Here is a 15,226-nt window from a genome sequence, read left to right on the forward strand (position 1 = left end):
TGCATGAGCAGAGCAGAATATCGAGCTGCCCTTCTAGCTTTGTTAACTTTGTAGCAGTTCCCTTTAGGGTAAGTCTTGTAAAAAGGTGGATAAAGTTTGTACATTAGGGTTTTCCTCACATCTGAAATAATGCTTTTGAGTTGTGATGTATGTGGATAAAAATTGTATGAGAGAAATATTTTTGATTTAGCCATTAGCTAGATAGCCTTTGTGACCTGTATAATTAGATGTGGTTCTGCTTTCTAATAGGAAAAGAAGCTACTTAAACTGCAAAACAATAAAAATGATAGCTTGTACTCTTAATGGTAACTCCTTTAGACCTCGCCTGTAAGGCATAAAATGAGATCAATCCAGAAACCAATTTGTATTAAATTTATAGGTGCTAAGTATGCAGAACACTCTTCCAGGTTCTATAGGTATAATATCAGCTTTCTTGTGAATACACATCACTAGAACATTACAGTCATTATGTTCTGTAAAAGCAGCAATATGGAAGGAAAATTGGTTTGCATTAATGAGCTTCTAAACCACTTGTCTGAATGCTGCTAAGATGCTTGAAGCGCAGAAGTGCTTTTAAGATTGGTCTTCAAATTTGCACTAATGATGCAGATTACTAAGATTGTGCTGTCATAAGGCACTTTTTATATCTAAGGCAGTTAAGATGGATCTAAGCCAAGCAGTGAAAGGCTGTGTAGTTCATGAGAACAGTCAAGAAGAATCTGCTAAGAATATTTAGTTATCTATTTAATGTTAGATAAATTGATTTACAAATACCTGTGGAGAAAGCCACATGAATTGAAAAAGCTCGTGTAAGTAGTTCTTAAGGTAAAGACAAGCTTGTTTGTTATACTTTATAAATATTTAACTTCACTTTTGATAAATCAGTTCTGTGTGAGTGTGAAATTTAAGGAATGCTGTTTACAGGATGCGAAGTCGTACTGTGCATTTGCCAAGGCTAAGATAGCCTATGTGACATTAATTGGCTTCTTTATTTATGAATATGGTGAAGGCATTTGATGACTTGATTTCATACAATTTTCCTTTTAAATAAATTTGTTTGTAAGTCTACTTTTTCTAGTAGTCTTCTGCTACAATGCTGAAGAAAAGCTACGGAAAGCATCTGTTATGAAGATGAGGGGAAACTTACAAAAATAAAAGTGCGGCTTATTTAACTGACAGCTGAGGAGTTACTGTTGTCATCTAACTAATATATAAGCACGTATTTCTCCATCCCCACCTCCAAGTGGTGGTGGGTAGCAGGGCGAGGAGGGAGAAGCGGAATGAATACCTGTCTGAACTTAAAGATATTATTAGTTCAAGGGCGAGAAAGTACAAACTTAAATATATATGAGGAAGAATGGCTCTAAGCATTGGAGCAAGGAAGGGTAACTTTTTGTCTCACAGCTCTCAACTGCTTTTGGGAAAGAGAGTGAAGACTTGGTGCCTATGTAGCTTTGCCTGGGCTTCGTGACTCCAAAACTCTTCTCCATTTCCAGAAGGAAAGATGTTAATGCATGCATCTCATCATATGCAATTTTTTTTCAGCAAACTATAGAGGCGACTTTTCTCCACAGCTTGTTCTTGAAGAGGAATAAAACAGATTTCCTGATTATCATTCTCCTTAGTACAGTGGTCCATCCATTTAGTAGAAACTAAGCAGTCATTTTCGTTATAGGAGCTCGTTGGAGATGCTTCTGTTCATATTAAATTTCAGTAGCCCTTTGTCTAACTTGAAACTACGTCTGTCTTCTGTAATGACTCCTACCTGGGAAAATGAAGTATTTTATTTGAATGTCCTGGGTTTGAAAGAGTGAGATTAGGAATGGTAGCGTGGAAGGACTACTGCACAAACCCCCTTTAAATGCACCATTGTGTTAATGCATTGTCAAATACTCACTGGTTTTTTAACCTCCCTCTTCAAAGGAAACATGTTGCTATTAAGAAAACAGTTGTTTGCAGTTATATCACAATATAACAAACATTCCGTTCCTTCTAGATATGAGATGTAATTATTTTCTTATTTCTTTCAGCCCAGTGTATTAATTGTAAGCTACAAGGAACTATCAAAAGCAGCGTCTCAGTTTGGACCTTACAGACAAGCAGAATGGCGACCTGACAGCACCATGATAGCTGTTTCAGTAAGTTGGGTTGTTACTTCATACTGTGGTTAAACTAGTGCAAAGAGGGTTTTTACATTGCCGATTTCTGTGCATATGCAAATTTGCAGTTTGTATATACCTGTAATTGATGATGTACAGTGTTTTTTGTTTCTGACTGTCACAGTGCTGAGAGCATCTCTGTGAAAATAAATCACTTCGCAGCATATGCTTTGAGGTAATTACTATTTTTGTGAAAGGCAAACTTTGATCTAGCATGTAAAGCTTTATAAAATAAGTAGCTTTAATAGTATGCCGTTAAACAAACTTAAGCAGTTATTACACTGTCATCGTCCTTTCCAATTTGAACTTTTTTTACTACTTGTATGTTCTGTCGCTAAACTGGTGGCATGTTTTCTAAACTGATCTTCTTTCCCTGATATTTTGCAGTTTCTTCTCTGATATTTTCAAGTGTTGCTGGGAAATATTTTGTTTCTACTCTATATTAGTACATACTCCCAAGGTAGCTAATTCTGGTAGTGAAACAAACTTCTGAATTGGGTCAAAAGACTTCAATATAGAAAAATTACCTGTCATTTTAGTCCTTCCCCTGCTATTGGCAGTCCTTTGATGTAGACTGCTCTTTAGTGAATATTCTTATAGCTGAAGCAGAGCTTTATGAAATATCATAACATACGAGACACATCGTGCTGAGTTTTTTTGCAAGGTACTGTATGTTTATACTTTTGACAGTCAGAGATGAGAATGATCATGGAAGAGATGACAGTGATGGTTACTTTAGAAAGTTTCACTGCAACACAGACATTTCTAAAGCAATGTAGAAACCTATGTGAATGAATATGATCAATTTGCAGGAAGTGTATGGTTGGATACTTCTGTATTTCATCCAGCTTTTCATGGAATTTGAGGTTCTATTTAGAAATGAACCCGTAACAATAGCGACTTTGTGCTTTGAATAGTGTTCAGTAAGGCCCTTTGTCCCTTAATATCAGTATAAAGATACTTTACAGTATTGTTTTACTTTTCCTTCCAGGGTAAGATAACTTACACATTAAATATTTAATGATGTAATGGAAAGATGCTGTAAAGATGTTAGAAATGAGCACATTTCTTTACCACATAGGACCTGAATATGATATTACTGCACATTGAAAAGTTTCCATTTAATTCCATTCTGTCTCATGCCCTCTACCATGGTTCAGATTTTATTCTTGCTTGAGAAAGACAATCTCTCTGAATGAGTCTAGTTGTGTTTCTTGGACTTGGAAACCAAAAAATCAAATTTCTTTCATGATAAAGCAAAATGTTTGACTAGGAAGAAATATGGCATCTGTAAACTGACAAATTAAACAAACAAGAGCATTACTTTATTCAAAGAAAAGGAAACCATTCATTTCAGTGCTTCGTGTTTCCAGTAATAGTGCTTTGGGTACATACCCAGCCCATATCAAAATGATTGGGTGGGAACACTGTTAATAACCAAAACACATTTGCTGATTCACCTGAGGAATAAATTTATGCTTTAAACAAATTATACTTTTTTAAACAACTAACCTTATTGGTCATCTGCACCTCCTGTGCTTGTACAAACACTTGATCAGCCTCTAGCCATGACTGGAACATCTGATAACTAAATGATGTATATGGATTCTGTGAATAGCGTTAATAGTTTGAAGTCACTCTTCCAGAATGACAGAATATGACTGGGGCTTGAATTATAGTAGAATTTTTTTCAGACACTGGAAGATTTTGAAAAGATGTTGTGGTAGCTCAAGATACTGTGTGAGATGAGGAATTTTTGAAAGCTACATGACTAAATGACAAATTTGATGGGCAGTGCCTGGCTTCTGTGCACTCTGTAGTGTGCGTATGTGTTCAGACACCTGGAGGTCTTGTTCTGAAGGCTTACCACCTGCTACTACATGCTTTCTGCATTAATTCATAGACTCGTGGGGTCACTAAGGTTGGAAAAGACCTTTAAGATCACTAAGGCCACCTGTGCCAGGTCCGCCACTGAACCATGTCACTAAGAACTGCATCTACACTACTGGTGTAGTAAGGGTTACTCGGCCACTTTCTTGGGCACAAACCTGTTCCAGTGCCTGACAACTCTTTCAGCAAAGAAGTGTTTCCTAATAACCGATTTAAACCTCGCTTGGCACAACTTGAGGCTGTTTTCTGTCATGCTGTGACTTGTTACTTGGGAGAGGAGGCTGACCCCCACCTTGCTGCAGCCTCCTGTCAGGTAGCCATAGGCAGTGAGAAGGTCTCCCCTTGGCCTCCTTTTCTCCAGGCTCAGCAACCTGAGTGCCCTCAGCTGTTCCTCAGAGGACTCGAGCTCTAGACCCCTCAGCAGCGTTGCTGCCCTTCTCTGGACACGCTCCAGCACCTCGGTGTCTTTCTTGGAGGGAGTGGTCCAAAACTGAACACAGGATTGGAGGTGCAGCCTCACTAGTGCCAAGTGCAGGGGGACAATTCCTGCCCTGGTCCTGCTGGCCACGCCACCGCTGATGCAGGCCAGGATACTAATATCTGATGTAGCCAGCTGGTTTTATGTAGTTGTGTGAATTAGAGGAAGACTTGTGCTTGACACATGCATCAACAGCGGTATTTTTCCATTTTTCTACCTCCTGAGCGATCTGTTCATTGGGCTTAAAGAGCTAGTGCAGATTTTACCGAGAATTAATTTCAACATGTAGTTTTTTAATATTTCTGAAACTTGATATGAGTTTGGATTTATGTTGAATATGTGAGTCATATGTAGAAATCACAAGAGTCTGTATAGGTTTATTCATGCAGACTAGATATGCATCTTACCAGTGTTTCTTTTTCAGACTGCAAATGGATACATCTTATTTTTTGAAATCCCATCAGCAAGAGACAAGTATCTTTATGAGCCAATATATCCTAAGTGAGTATCTTAAACTTTCTTTGCATGCTCACAGTGTAGAAGAAATATGACAACTCTTAAATAGATTTTAAGACAAAGAAAACATACTTTGGAAGAAAATATTAAAACTTTATGAGTATACGAAACATCATTCCTGTGAGTTAGAGTCAGTTCAGAGGAGAGGATGGTCTAATTGGTTTGCTGGTAAGATACTTTAGGTCCATTTTAAAAGCTCTCAAAATCCTAAATAACAGGGTTAAATTGTCTAATACTATAATTTGGGGTAGTCTGTTGAATTCATGGTCTATAACAAGCTTTAATAATTCCTTTTGAGTAACTCCTCTGAATATGTCATGTTCCTTAGGAAATGAGACTGCAATTTTTTAGTAGATTCCTCTCTGCCTTCTAACTTTCGTTTTTTGAAACAAATCGGGAATAAATTTTCAGTATTTTGAAAATAATAGGGATCATTTTTAGTAAGAATGTGCAAGTATTTTAGCTGTGATGCATTATATTGTCATTATCTTATTTTTCTTATTGTGAATAATAGAAGACATTTTATGTGTTAAAATGGCACTATATGTTGGAAGTATTAGTGGTTGACTTAGGTGACTTTGGATGTGGCAAGATTGCAAGTATTTAGATCAAATGAAAAGCTCAGTTGGATCAAATTTGTCCACAGGAATAATAAAACACTTCTGACTTCTCATTGGTTAGAAACTCTTTGGTTTTTTTAATACATCTCTATGTATCGTCACTATGACAGTGCTAGTCAACTTATTTTTAAGTTGATCAGTGGGTGTCTCCAAATGGACATTTATGAGGAGTATTGGATAGCCTGTGACAACATGTAAGAGGAAAACGTTCAATTATTTTGAACTATAACTATTAAACCTTGAACATTAAAAAAAAAAAAAATCATGTCTTCACGAGCATTTAAATTGTAAATCTCTGTGCTTTTCCAAGTGCATATAGGAAGAAATGACTTGACAGGTGGTAAATTATTTCAAATAAATTGTTACTTCATTGAGTGGAAATTTTTTTTGTGTGTGTTGCTACTGTGTGTGTGCTACTGCTGCTACTGTGATGCATCTTTTGGCCACTGAAACGGCCTTTGTACCTCTGGAATTAAATAGAATTTACTGTTGCAATATATTTGTCTATTTTCCAAAAACTTAAGACTAATGTAGGCACGTTATAGTACTTCACTTGCCTTTTCTGACACCTGAATAGTGTTTTTCAAACTGACTTTTCACGTGCAACTTACTGTCATCAGGAAAAAAAATAAAAAGGACAAACTGTTACTGCAGTGAGTTCAAATAAATGAAATAGTACAGCTTCAGTTGCACCTAATGCAAAAGACAAAGCAGTAGTCTATGATATATTCCTCTTGGTCTATTTGGAAAGTTGGGCAATTTTATTTGCAAAATATATGGAGATTATATATAAAATAAGTTGTAAGAGTTAAAAAAACTGTTGTAAAGTTTGTTTAGACATGCCACATGAAGGAGGGTTTGGAAATACCTATTGAGTCGTCAATGACTAATTGGTCTAACTTTTATATGAAAGGTTGATAATTGATTTGTGTTATTTATCAACCTAAAAGTGTGTATTTTATGAGGAAGTCTTTCTGTTAGCTGCGTGTTGAATGTTCAGGTTGTCAGTATATATTTTTAGTCCCAAAGGGTGTCTTGCTGGTTCTGTGAATGAATAAGACAAGGAATTTCTCCCTAGAATGACTATGATAGGTTGCTGAAAATCTCCTAAGACTATTGTGTGTGCTTAACTTTAAGAAGATGAATGATCGCACTGAACTTGCTGGGATTACTAGTCTGTCTATATTTAGCCCTCAATTTTGAAAACCTACATAAAATTACCACTGTTTTGATTATATTGGATCGAAAGAAAGACACAAGCATTTGTGTGTGAGCTATGCTTGCTCTGATTAATGCCAAATTATTCTATAAGCTGTTGTAGTCAGTTGAACTTTTTTTTTTGGTGCAGATACAGTACACTGCCTTCAGACAGTTTTCCTAATTTGCTGTGTAGATCAAATACTGAAAGAACAAACCAAAAAGCCCAGAATTGAAACTGAACTTTCTTCTGACACATGTTCATTTTCCAAAACCATCGTTCAACTGAAATGCTTGGATTTCATTTCTTCTGGACTGACAGTACCAAATTAATTTTGTTAATTCTGAAGCCATGAAGTCATTGTTTAATTTACTTTGTGCTTGAAAAGGGACATCTTACCGTCCTCTCCCGTTATAACAGGGTGTTTCTGGCTCCCTCCTTTATATTGGCAACAGTGATTATGCAGCTGTGCCTTAAGTAATGTCGAGTTGCTGACCTAATGGGGAAACTAAACCTGTCTGTCTCCCTTCTTTACTCCTTCCTGTCACCTCCCTGGATTCCAGTAGCTTAACTGGCAAGTCAGTGTATAATAAAAGGCTGGCGTTAGAAAATGCTGACCTTGAAGTAGCACTGAGTAGCTGCACTGGGAAATTCAAAAACATGGAGTGACTGTTCAGTAATACTTGTGATAATTCTTGCATGATAGTTAATGATAAAGCAATTGTTTGTGACATTGTAACTCTCACACAAATATTAATTGCGACTTGTCCAGCTCTGTCTTATGTGGTTATTTACCTACGTTAGGCAAAGTGAATGGGAGGGTGGTGATTTTTTCGGAGGGTATAAAAAACGTATTATGTCAGTGCATCCGTGGTGTGATAGGACAGCAGCTGGAAACAAGTCAGTAAAAACAGTGAAATGGTTGGACACCAGGTTCAAATGTAGGTCTCAACACTTTGCATATTTCCAGTAAAGTTTTTTTTTTTGTCTACTGTTCTTCTCGTTGAACACCTCTAGAATATACTAAAAGTTAAAGAGGCATTGTAGAATGTCGTCACTTGTGGGCTTTTTGATTTGGGTGTTTTGGGTTGTGGTTTTTTTTGTGTTTATTTTTTCTTCTAGTGAGCACACTTCTGTCAGTGCTCCTAAAAGTTCAGTCTTACCTTTTTAAAATTATGAATAATTCTTGATGTTGATAAACTGTCCATATCCAGTAACTTTCTGTACGCAGAATGGAACCTGTTCTCTGTTATCTTTTTTTAAATAATAATAGCCAGTTTAGACAGAAATGTAAAATTTCAAAGTAGTGACCACAAAAATAAATGAAGACCCTCTTAATACAACTTCAGCTTGAACAGCATTCTGAAGCAGTGTAGGTCGGCATAATGGGGTAGTTGTACACTGGAGTACACACCAGTAACATCCTCAGCTGTGCCAAAATCTTGGTGCGAGATTTTCTAGTTTAGTCAGTATCCTGAACTTGAGCTTGCTGCTAGGTTTGATCCTATACAAGTGAAAACATTGAGGAAGGTTGTGTTTAAACTCAACTGTCAGCTCTTATTTAAATGAAATGTGTATATTTTATGGTAAGTAAAAAAAGAACATCAGAAAAGCAACTGATAAGGTATATGATAAACAACCACATTCTTGAGTTTAGTTATTTTTGCAGTCTTCCAGATTGGGACACTGGTAGCTCCGATGAAGTTACAGCTTTGTGGGTGTTGGTATTCTTTAAATTACTGCTTTAAATTTGGCTTGATAATGATTTAGCCTTGATTTGAAGAAAAGGACCAAAAGAAGTTACTGAAAATAAAAATTGCTCCTGTTTTATCCATATGGGAGAGTGATGTTTGTGGCGAAAAAGTACAGTGTTTCCAATTTATAGTTGTTAATCCAGAGGGTTGTTACTATATGTGGCTGTTTAACAAGATGATCCAGGAGATCTTGCCTGTATTCAATCTGTTAACGAAACTGTTCTAGCAAACAGTTACTATGTAAGCTGTAGTTACACTCCGAAAGTTTTTTTGCTAGCACAGCTTGAATGAAATGCCTCAAGATGAAAAAAAACCCCTAAGAACTGCATGGGAAGTGGCAGGAACTGCCACTGTTGTTCATAGCTCAGAATGAATTGAAGTATATCTAGTCACAGTATGATTATTTTTTTTTTTTAATTTTTTTTAGGGATTGTCCTCTCTCACAGTCTAATCCACATACGTTTAGTAGAAGAGCTAAAGCATGAGTTGAGGCCAAGCTCTCATTGTGTTTCAGTGCAGGAGTCTGCTTCCCCATATCTTCTAGTGGTGTGAAATAACTTTGTAAAGTAAGGTTGAGTAAACTTCCTCTGCTCCATACTATTATTTGTTTAAAAAAGACAGAATTAGAGACTAGAAAAATTAATTTCGTGTTTAAAAATGCTCATTTAGCATGACTTCCTGCATTTCATATCAACCTATTGTAATGGTCTTTATATTCTGAAATTCAGCGTTGTAATGAAAGTGCTGGAATCCAATATTATCAATGTTTGTGGCTGAAGCCCACAAAAACTTTTAAGTTTGTTCTATTAGTAACTGAGGGCATAGCTCTTAAAAAACTGAGACCATGTGAAATACGTTAAGGTAGTTGAGTGGAAATTCTTTTAAAATGCTAGCTATTTTATACCTTTAGAAGTTTAATAATTTTAAAATATACTCATGTAGATGTGGTTAGGGTTAAGGAACTCAAGTATTATGTGCATTTTATGTAAAATCAATTATTAATGTGACAAAACAAGTGTTCATGTCATAAGCTCAGCATTCTGTCATGATTTCTGAGTATTTGTATTTATATATAAAAAAGTGACTTTTTAAAAATTTTTGATGGAGATGATAGATTTTTGTTAAATGGTAATAATTTAGGAATGTTATGAATTGCAGTTATTCTACTGAAGAGAATACTTCTGGCTTTGTTAGTATATTGCTAGGAATTGCTAGCCTGATCTTGGCATGAACAGATATTCGTGCTCAATGAAAACCTGAAGTATTCTGCTTAATTTGTAAGACTAAAAATGGGGGAAAAAGCAGTTATTGTGTCAGGGCTTTTTTTAGTTTGTTTTTGTTTTTAAATTGAGCCAGAATAGTCTGCAGCTTCATTCCAGCTCTTAGAGGCTTTGCTCCAGTTCAGAGCAGACTTGGAAGAGAATCGGTCTTGGCCATTAGCCCACATTCTAGGATACTTTCCTGCAGTGAGCACAAGTACAAAGTCTCACTTCAATTAGTTCAGTCTAATTTTACCACCATATTATTAAAGTCATTAGAAGATAAAACATGAATAAAACATATGTATGGGAAGATAATAGAATGGTAAAGTAAAATTAATCTCTGCCTGTGGTACAGTTGAGAAAAATGACAGTCCACACAGCCAAATTTGTAGTTTTGTAAGCTGTGGCAAGTTATGGTAATATTTTTTGAAAGCGTTACTAAAGGAATTTTTACAGATACTCCTTTGTCTCAGAGTAGAGGCTTCCCTGTACTGAAATGTATTTTTTTCTGGTTAGAGTTTTGACATGTAGAGTGGCTTAAGATTTGTCACTTGATGTGACAGTGTGCAGTGACTTAATGCTGAGGCACTTGACATGGCTAATAAACTAAGTGTGGCAACTGGGGATTTTTTTGCCTCAGGTTTCTTCATATCCTCAAGCAGAGCATGCATTTGCAGGGTGGAATGGGAAGGAAATGATATGAATGTTATGTGAAGTTAGAAGGAGACCTCAATGCTGTAGGTTTTTAAGTACTTGAAACTGTTTTAAGAATTGAAGCTGTTTTCTAACCAATATGGACGCATGAACAAGTTAGTATTTATATCCTGTTGTCACCTATACGGCTTACGGTATTCTTGTCCTAACAGTTTTAATGTCCTAATCTGTCTGGCGCTTTTCAAGGCTTTTTTCTTTTCTATAGCAAGATGGTTTATAGGTGCCATAAATTACCTCATTTTTCCTGATTCAGAAGGCTTAAGATGATTGTGTACAAAGGTTTTGAACTTTAAACTGTGCAAGGGTAATTGATGAGGTATAGAGTTAATTAACTTCTTAAATATTTTTTTGTTTGGAATTAAGCTTGTGCTAAGCTTTAACTGTGGTTTTTCCCATAAGCTGTTTTTGGCATTGGTTGGAAAATGTATTTTTAAAACTACATTAGTTGTAGAATTTTTATTAACCATTATGGCACTTACTAGGCCTTGATGTGGTTCCAGAGGTTTAAAATGTCATCAAGAAATCTTCGCAACTGGAATAATAATTTGATATTTATTCCAAAACCAGCTTTCAGAAGAACTTGAATTGCTTTCTCCCCTTTCTCAAAAAGTTCTTCTGCTCTATTACCTCATATGATGATGTCATTGAGGTATTGCAAATGTTTGGGAGCTCCTTCCTTCTCTGGTGCAGTCTGGATCAGTCCATGACAAATGGCTGGGCTGTGTTTCCATCACTGGGACAGTAGATTCCAGGGGTAGTGGACCCAGGTGAAACCACCCAGTAATCTGTGTTCTGCTGTGTTCTGCCAAAGGAACAGAGCAGAACACATGAGCAGTATCGATTGTGGCATACCACCTGGCAGCCTTCAATTCCATTTGTTCATGTTCTTCAAGTTCTAACGTGTCTGGTGTAGCAGCACTCAGTGTGACTTCATTCAGGCCATGATAGTCCACTGTCGACTCTTCACTCTCCATTAATAGTCATGTTTGGCTGGTGCAGAAGACTAAAGAGTGACTATGTCTTGCTGAAAACTTCTTGGCTCACCAGCTGAAGGATCAGCTTTCAGATGGGGATCAGGGAGTTTCAATTAGTATTGCTGCTGATGGACCATTGCTTTAGCGATGAGCACCTTTTGTTCCTTGACCCTCAGCAGCCCTGCAATAGAAGGGTCTTCTGATAAACTGGGCAAGGTAGACAGCTGTTTCATCTTCTCTGCCTCCGTTGCTGGTACAACAAATGCCCACCAGTACCCCCTCAGGTCCTTGTAATCTACACCAAGAATATAAAGGGCATCTGAGCTGATCACAGCAGGGTCCTTTTCCAGCTCACATGTCCAGTCCGACCCACTTTGGCTTCCCCTACAGTCGACTCCTGGGATCCTCCCATCACTCTGGAAATACAAATGAATTCTATCCCTTTATAGTTTGATGTCATTAGGTTCATCTAATTTCAAACCAAGTGACTGTCGTTAACACATAAGTCCGAGTGGCTCATGTGCACTAGACCTCCATTGCTGCCTACATGTGGAATAGAATTCTCCAGTAAAAAGCAGAAAATGGTGAATGTTATTTTGAAAACCTGAACATTATTTTAAATACTTAGAACAGACTAAAAAAGATGATGTTTTATACCTTAATTGCAAATTATAAATAAGTCTTAAATATATTGTTTCATATTCTACTGTAATTAACAATAATTATTTCTTAGTTGCTCTCTTCTAGCAGTGGCTAAGCCTGGTAATGATATTGCTGAGTTTTTTCTGTGAATCATGCTATATCACATAACCACTGGGCATGTAGTGGAGGACGTAAGTGCAGTACCGTGCTGCTAGAAAAATTAAGTGGCTGGTGTCGCATTTCCTTCTTGAACCTCCCCCAACCCTGGATAACAAATGCCAAGAAATTCTCCCTCCCACTTCAGAGGAGGCTAGCTGACTGTGCTTTTGCATGGTGCCGTCTCTTTCTTGAAATTAGGTTGATTAAGGTTTGTTGGTTTGTGAGGTGGAAGCAGGATTAAATACACTTCTCCATTTTCTTATTGTTGTGTCCTGCTTTCTAATTTGAGTTTATGGATTTTTTTTTTTTTCTCAAGTGTTTCAGAGCCAGTTCTTCCCCTGTAAGATGATTAAATGACTACAAAAAAATAGGGCTTCATGCTAAGAATTTTAGAAATTCCCATATTTATGGGCTCCTCTTTCATTTTGGGGAAGTCAGGTTGTAACTGAACAGCAGGAGAAGGTTAATGTGGGGAAGCCTGACAGAACTGCAGACTGGAAAAAGGAGGCAAGTCCTTAAAGTAGACTTACATTTACCATTCCTCTTTACCCTTTTTTATAAGGTGATTCATGATATGCAGTTACACAGGCTTTCAGCATCTGAAAGACATTTTATTACACTGTGTAGTGCTCTGTTTTCTGTGAACAAGCATATTGCTGATGACATGCTAAATAGGGGACAGAGAATTGAGCCTGCTGGTGTAAAAATACACCTTGATCTTAAATTCAAGATCCCAAAATTCACCTCAACCTATGTATTCTACCTTTAAAAAAAGCAGATTGGCGTTCCTAATCTTCCCATGTGTGGAGCTTTCTTGAGTTGCAGATGTAAGTGGGAGATACTTCTCAATTAGTTACATTAACAAATGCTGGGCAAATGGAAGCGAAGTAATTACATTTAAAGCATGCAGCTGGTTGGTCACTGGAATGTGTCTGTTTCTCTCAATTCTTGCGCAAAAATGAGTTACTTAAAGTCTGGCTACAATGGTCGCAGATGCTGATGTGGCAACACAGACCAAACATTCTTTCCTACTTCCGTCAGCAGTACACATTCTTTGTTTAAAGGTCGAAGTAACTTAACTAGTAAGGCTGACTCATGCAGATGTGGACTGTATGAACACAGTGTACTTTAGATTGTGGCCCCTTTTCACCCATAGTCAGGGCTACTTTTTGAATCAGTAAATTTGACGTAATCACAGGCAATGAATTAAAATACTGACATTCTGTAATTTCAATCATGGTAGTGCCTCAAGGGAAAAAGATAAACTGTGCATGTGGTAACAATTTTGCTGAAACTGTCTCTTGAAACTGAAAATACTCAACTATTATTACAAACTTTTTTTCAAAAGTGTTTAAAGAAAAATAAGGCTGCTTGCATGGAGACTTGAAATTTCTCTCCAAAAGATGTCTATAAGCCATATTGCTCCCATTGTGGCTTTATAGTTTGTGCTGTACAGAAGCACGGTGTTCATACTTGGTTATGTACCTCAGTCAGTGACAAGAGGTGTGTTACATGCTGTGCTGTAAGTATTTAACAGCATTGTTTGTTCGATTACACAACCCTTTTCTCTCAATTGTACTTGTTTGCTTACAAGATTCAGTTGTGCCAATGATTATTGATAATCCAGAGTCACTTCTTGCTCAGGAGTATACTGTCTGGACCTCTCTGTCCATGTGGGTTGAAAGGCATGTCTCCAGACACCTGTGGATTTTTTTAAGTGTTTCTCCAACCCCTAGGATACTGCGTTGCAGATCGTGACATGGAGGTTTGAAGGAATTAATCCTCCATGATATGTTTTTTATCTGTGAAATCCCTGACTAAAAGATACCAATCTTCATTGATTTGGCTTCCTGAACTTCAAGAAATACAGGCTGATTTGCAGTTTAAAATACCCTCAACAACCTCACAGTTATAGTATTAACTAGTCACCTTGTTTCATGCATAATTTGCTTTGTTGACTAACATAGTGCTCATGACATGAATGAGGAGAGTGACATGTTACACTACTTATGATAGTAGGTCTGGTGTTTTTTTTTTTTTAAAGAAAAAAATGTTAATTAAATGCGTGGCACATCTGATAACCCAGACAAATAAGGAATACTTTAATGATGTTGTATCAAGTTTTAAAATAACTGCATTTGATTAGAGAATGAAATATGAAATTTAAAATGGGATAGAAGAATTGGAAGCTTTCTGCATCTAGAAGTTGATATTGTGTGATGGTCTGTTTAAAGGAAGAGACTCAGTGCTCAGTCATCTCTTTTCTATGTCTTAGGTTTATCGTTAACTTTTGGATTTGTTTTCTGAGTAGGTATTAGGTTAATGTCAGTTTTCTACAGGGGGATGTGTTCTGAAGATTTACTGTGATAAATGTCTGCCTCTGGGGTTATGCATGCTGAATTAAAAGTATGAATATTGAAATCACAAAAGAAACTGAAGAACCATGAACATTTTACAGTGTATAATGACTGTAATGCATCTTGACAAAGAATGGATATACCTAAAAATCCAACACATAATCAATTAATATAAACAAGTGAATACCATTTTATGAATCAGAATTTCCATTAATATATATCACTTATTTTAGGATTATTAAGACACAGCTATTGTAATGCTCATTCTCTGTTCATGGTCTTATTTTATTTACATACTCTTTATAGGCATGTAGGATCATGACAAGAGTACACTTTTTGCACTAAAATGATGGTCTAGATATTAGATTTCACTTGTGACAGGTTGCACGTGAATATTTGGTATATATATTTGGGGGGGGGAAGCCACTGGAGTGTAAGTCAGTAACTCTTATGTCTTTTGAGTGACATCTTGTTTGAATTGTAGTATTTCTCCTTTATTTCAG

General features: G+C 36.7%; 1 protein-coding gene across 1 annotated transcript in view; it reads left to right on the plus strand.

Moving 5' to 3' along the window:
• RIC1 (RAB6A GEF complex partner 1) overlaps positions 1-15,226 on the plus strand; it is a gene marked incomplete at its 3' end in the record, with an annotated part of 46,265 nt that overhangs the window by 8,932 nt on the left and 22,107 nt on the right. Inside the window, exons 2-3 of the mRNA XM_009865868.1 lie at positions 2,031-2,138; positions 4,952-5,028. Of these exons, the coding sequence (XP_009864170.1) occupies positions 2,031-2,138; positions 4,952-5,028 (185 nt within the window). The remainder of the gene's footprint in view (positions 1-2,030; positions 2,139-4,951; positions 5,029-15,226) is intronic.

This window comes from Apaloderma vittatum, unplaced genomic scaffold (genome assembly GCF_000703405.1).
Source record: "Apaloderma vittatum isolate BGI_N311 unplaced genomic scaffold, ASM70340v1 scaffold18923, whole genome shotgun sequence".
Classification (NCBI taxonomy): domain Eukaryota; kingdom Metazoa; phylum Chordata; class Aves; order Trogoniformes; family Trogonidae; genus Apaloderma; species Apaloderma vittatum.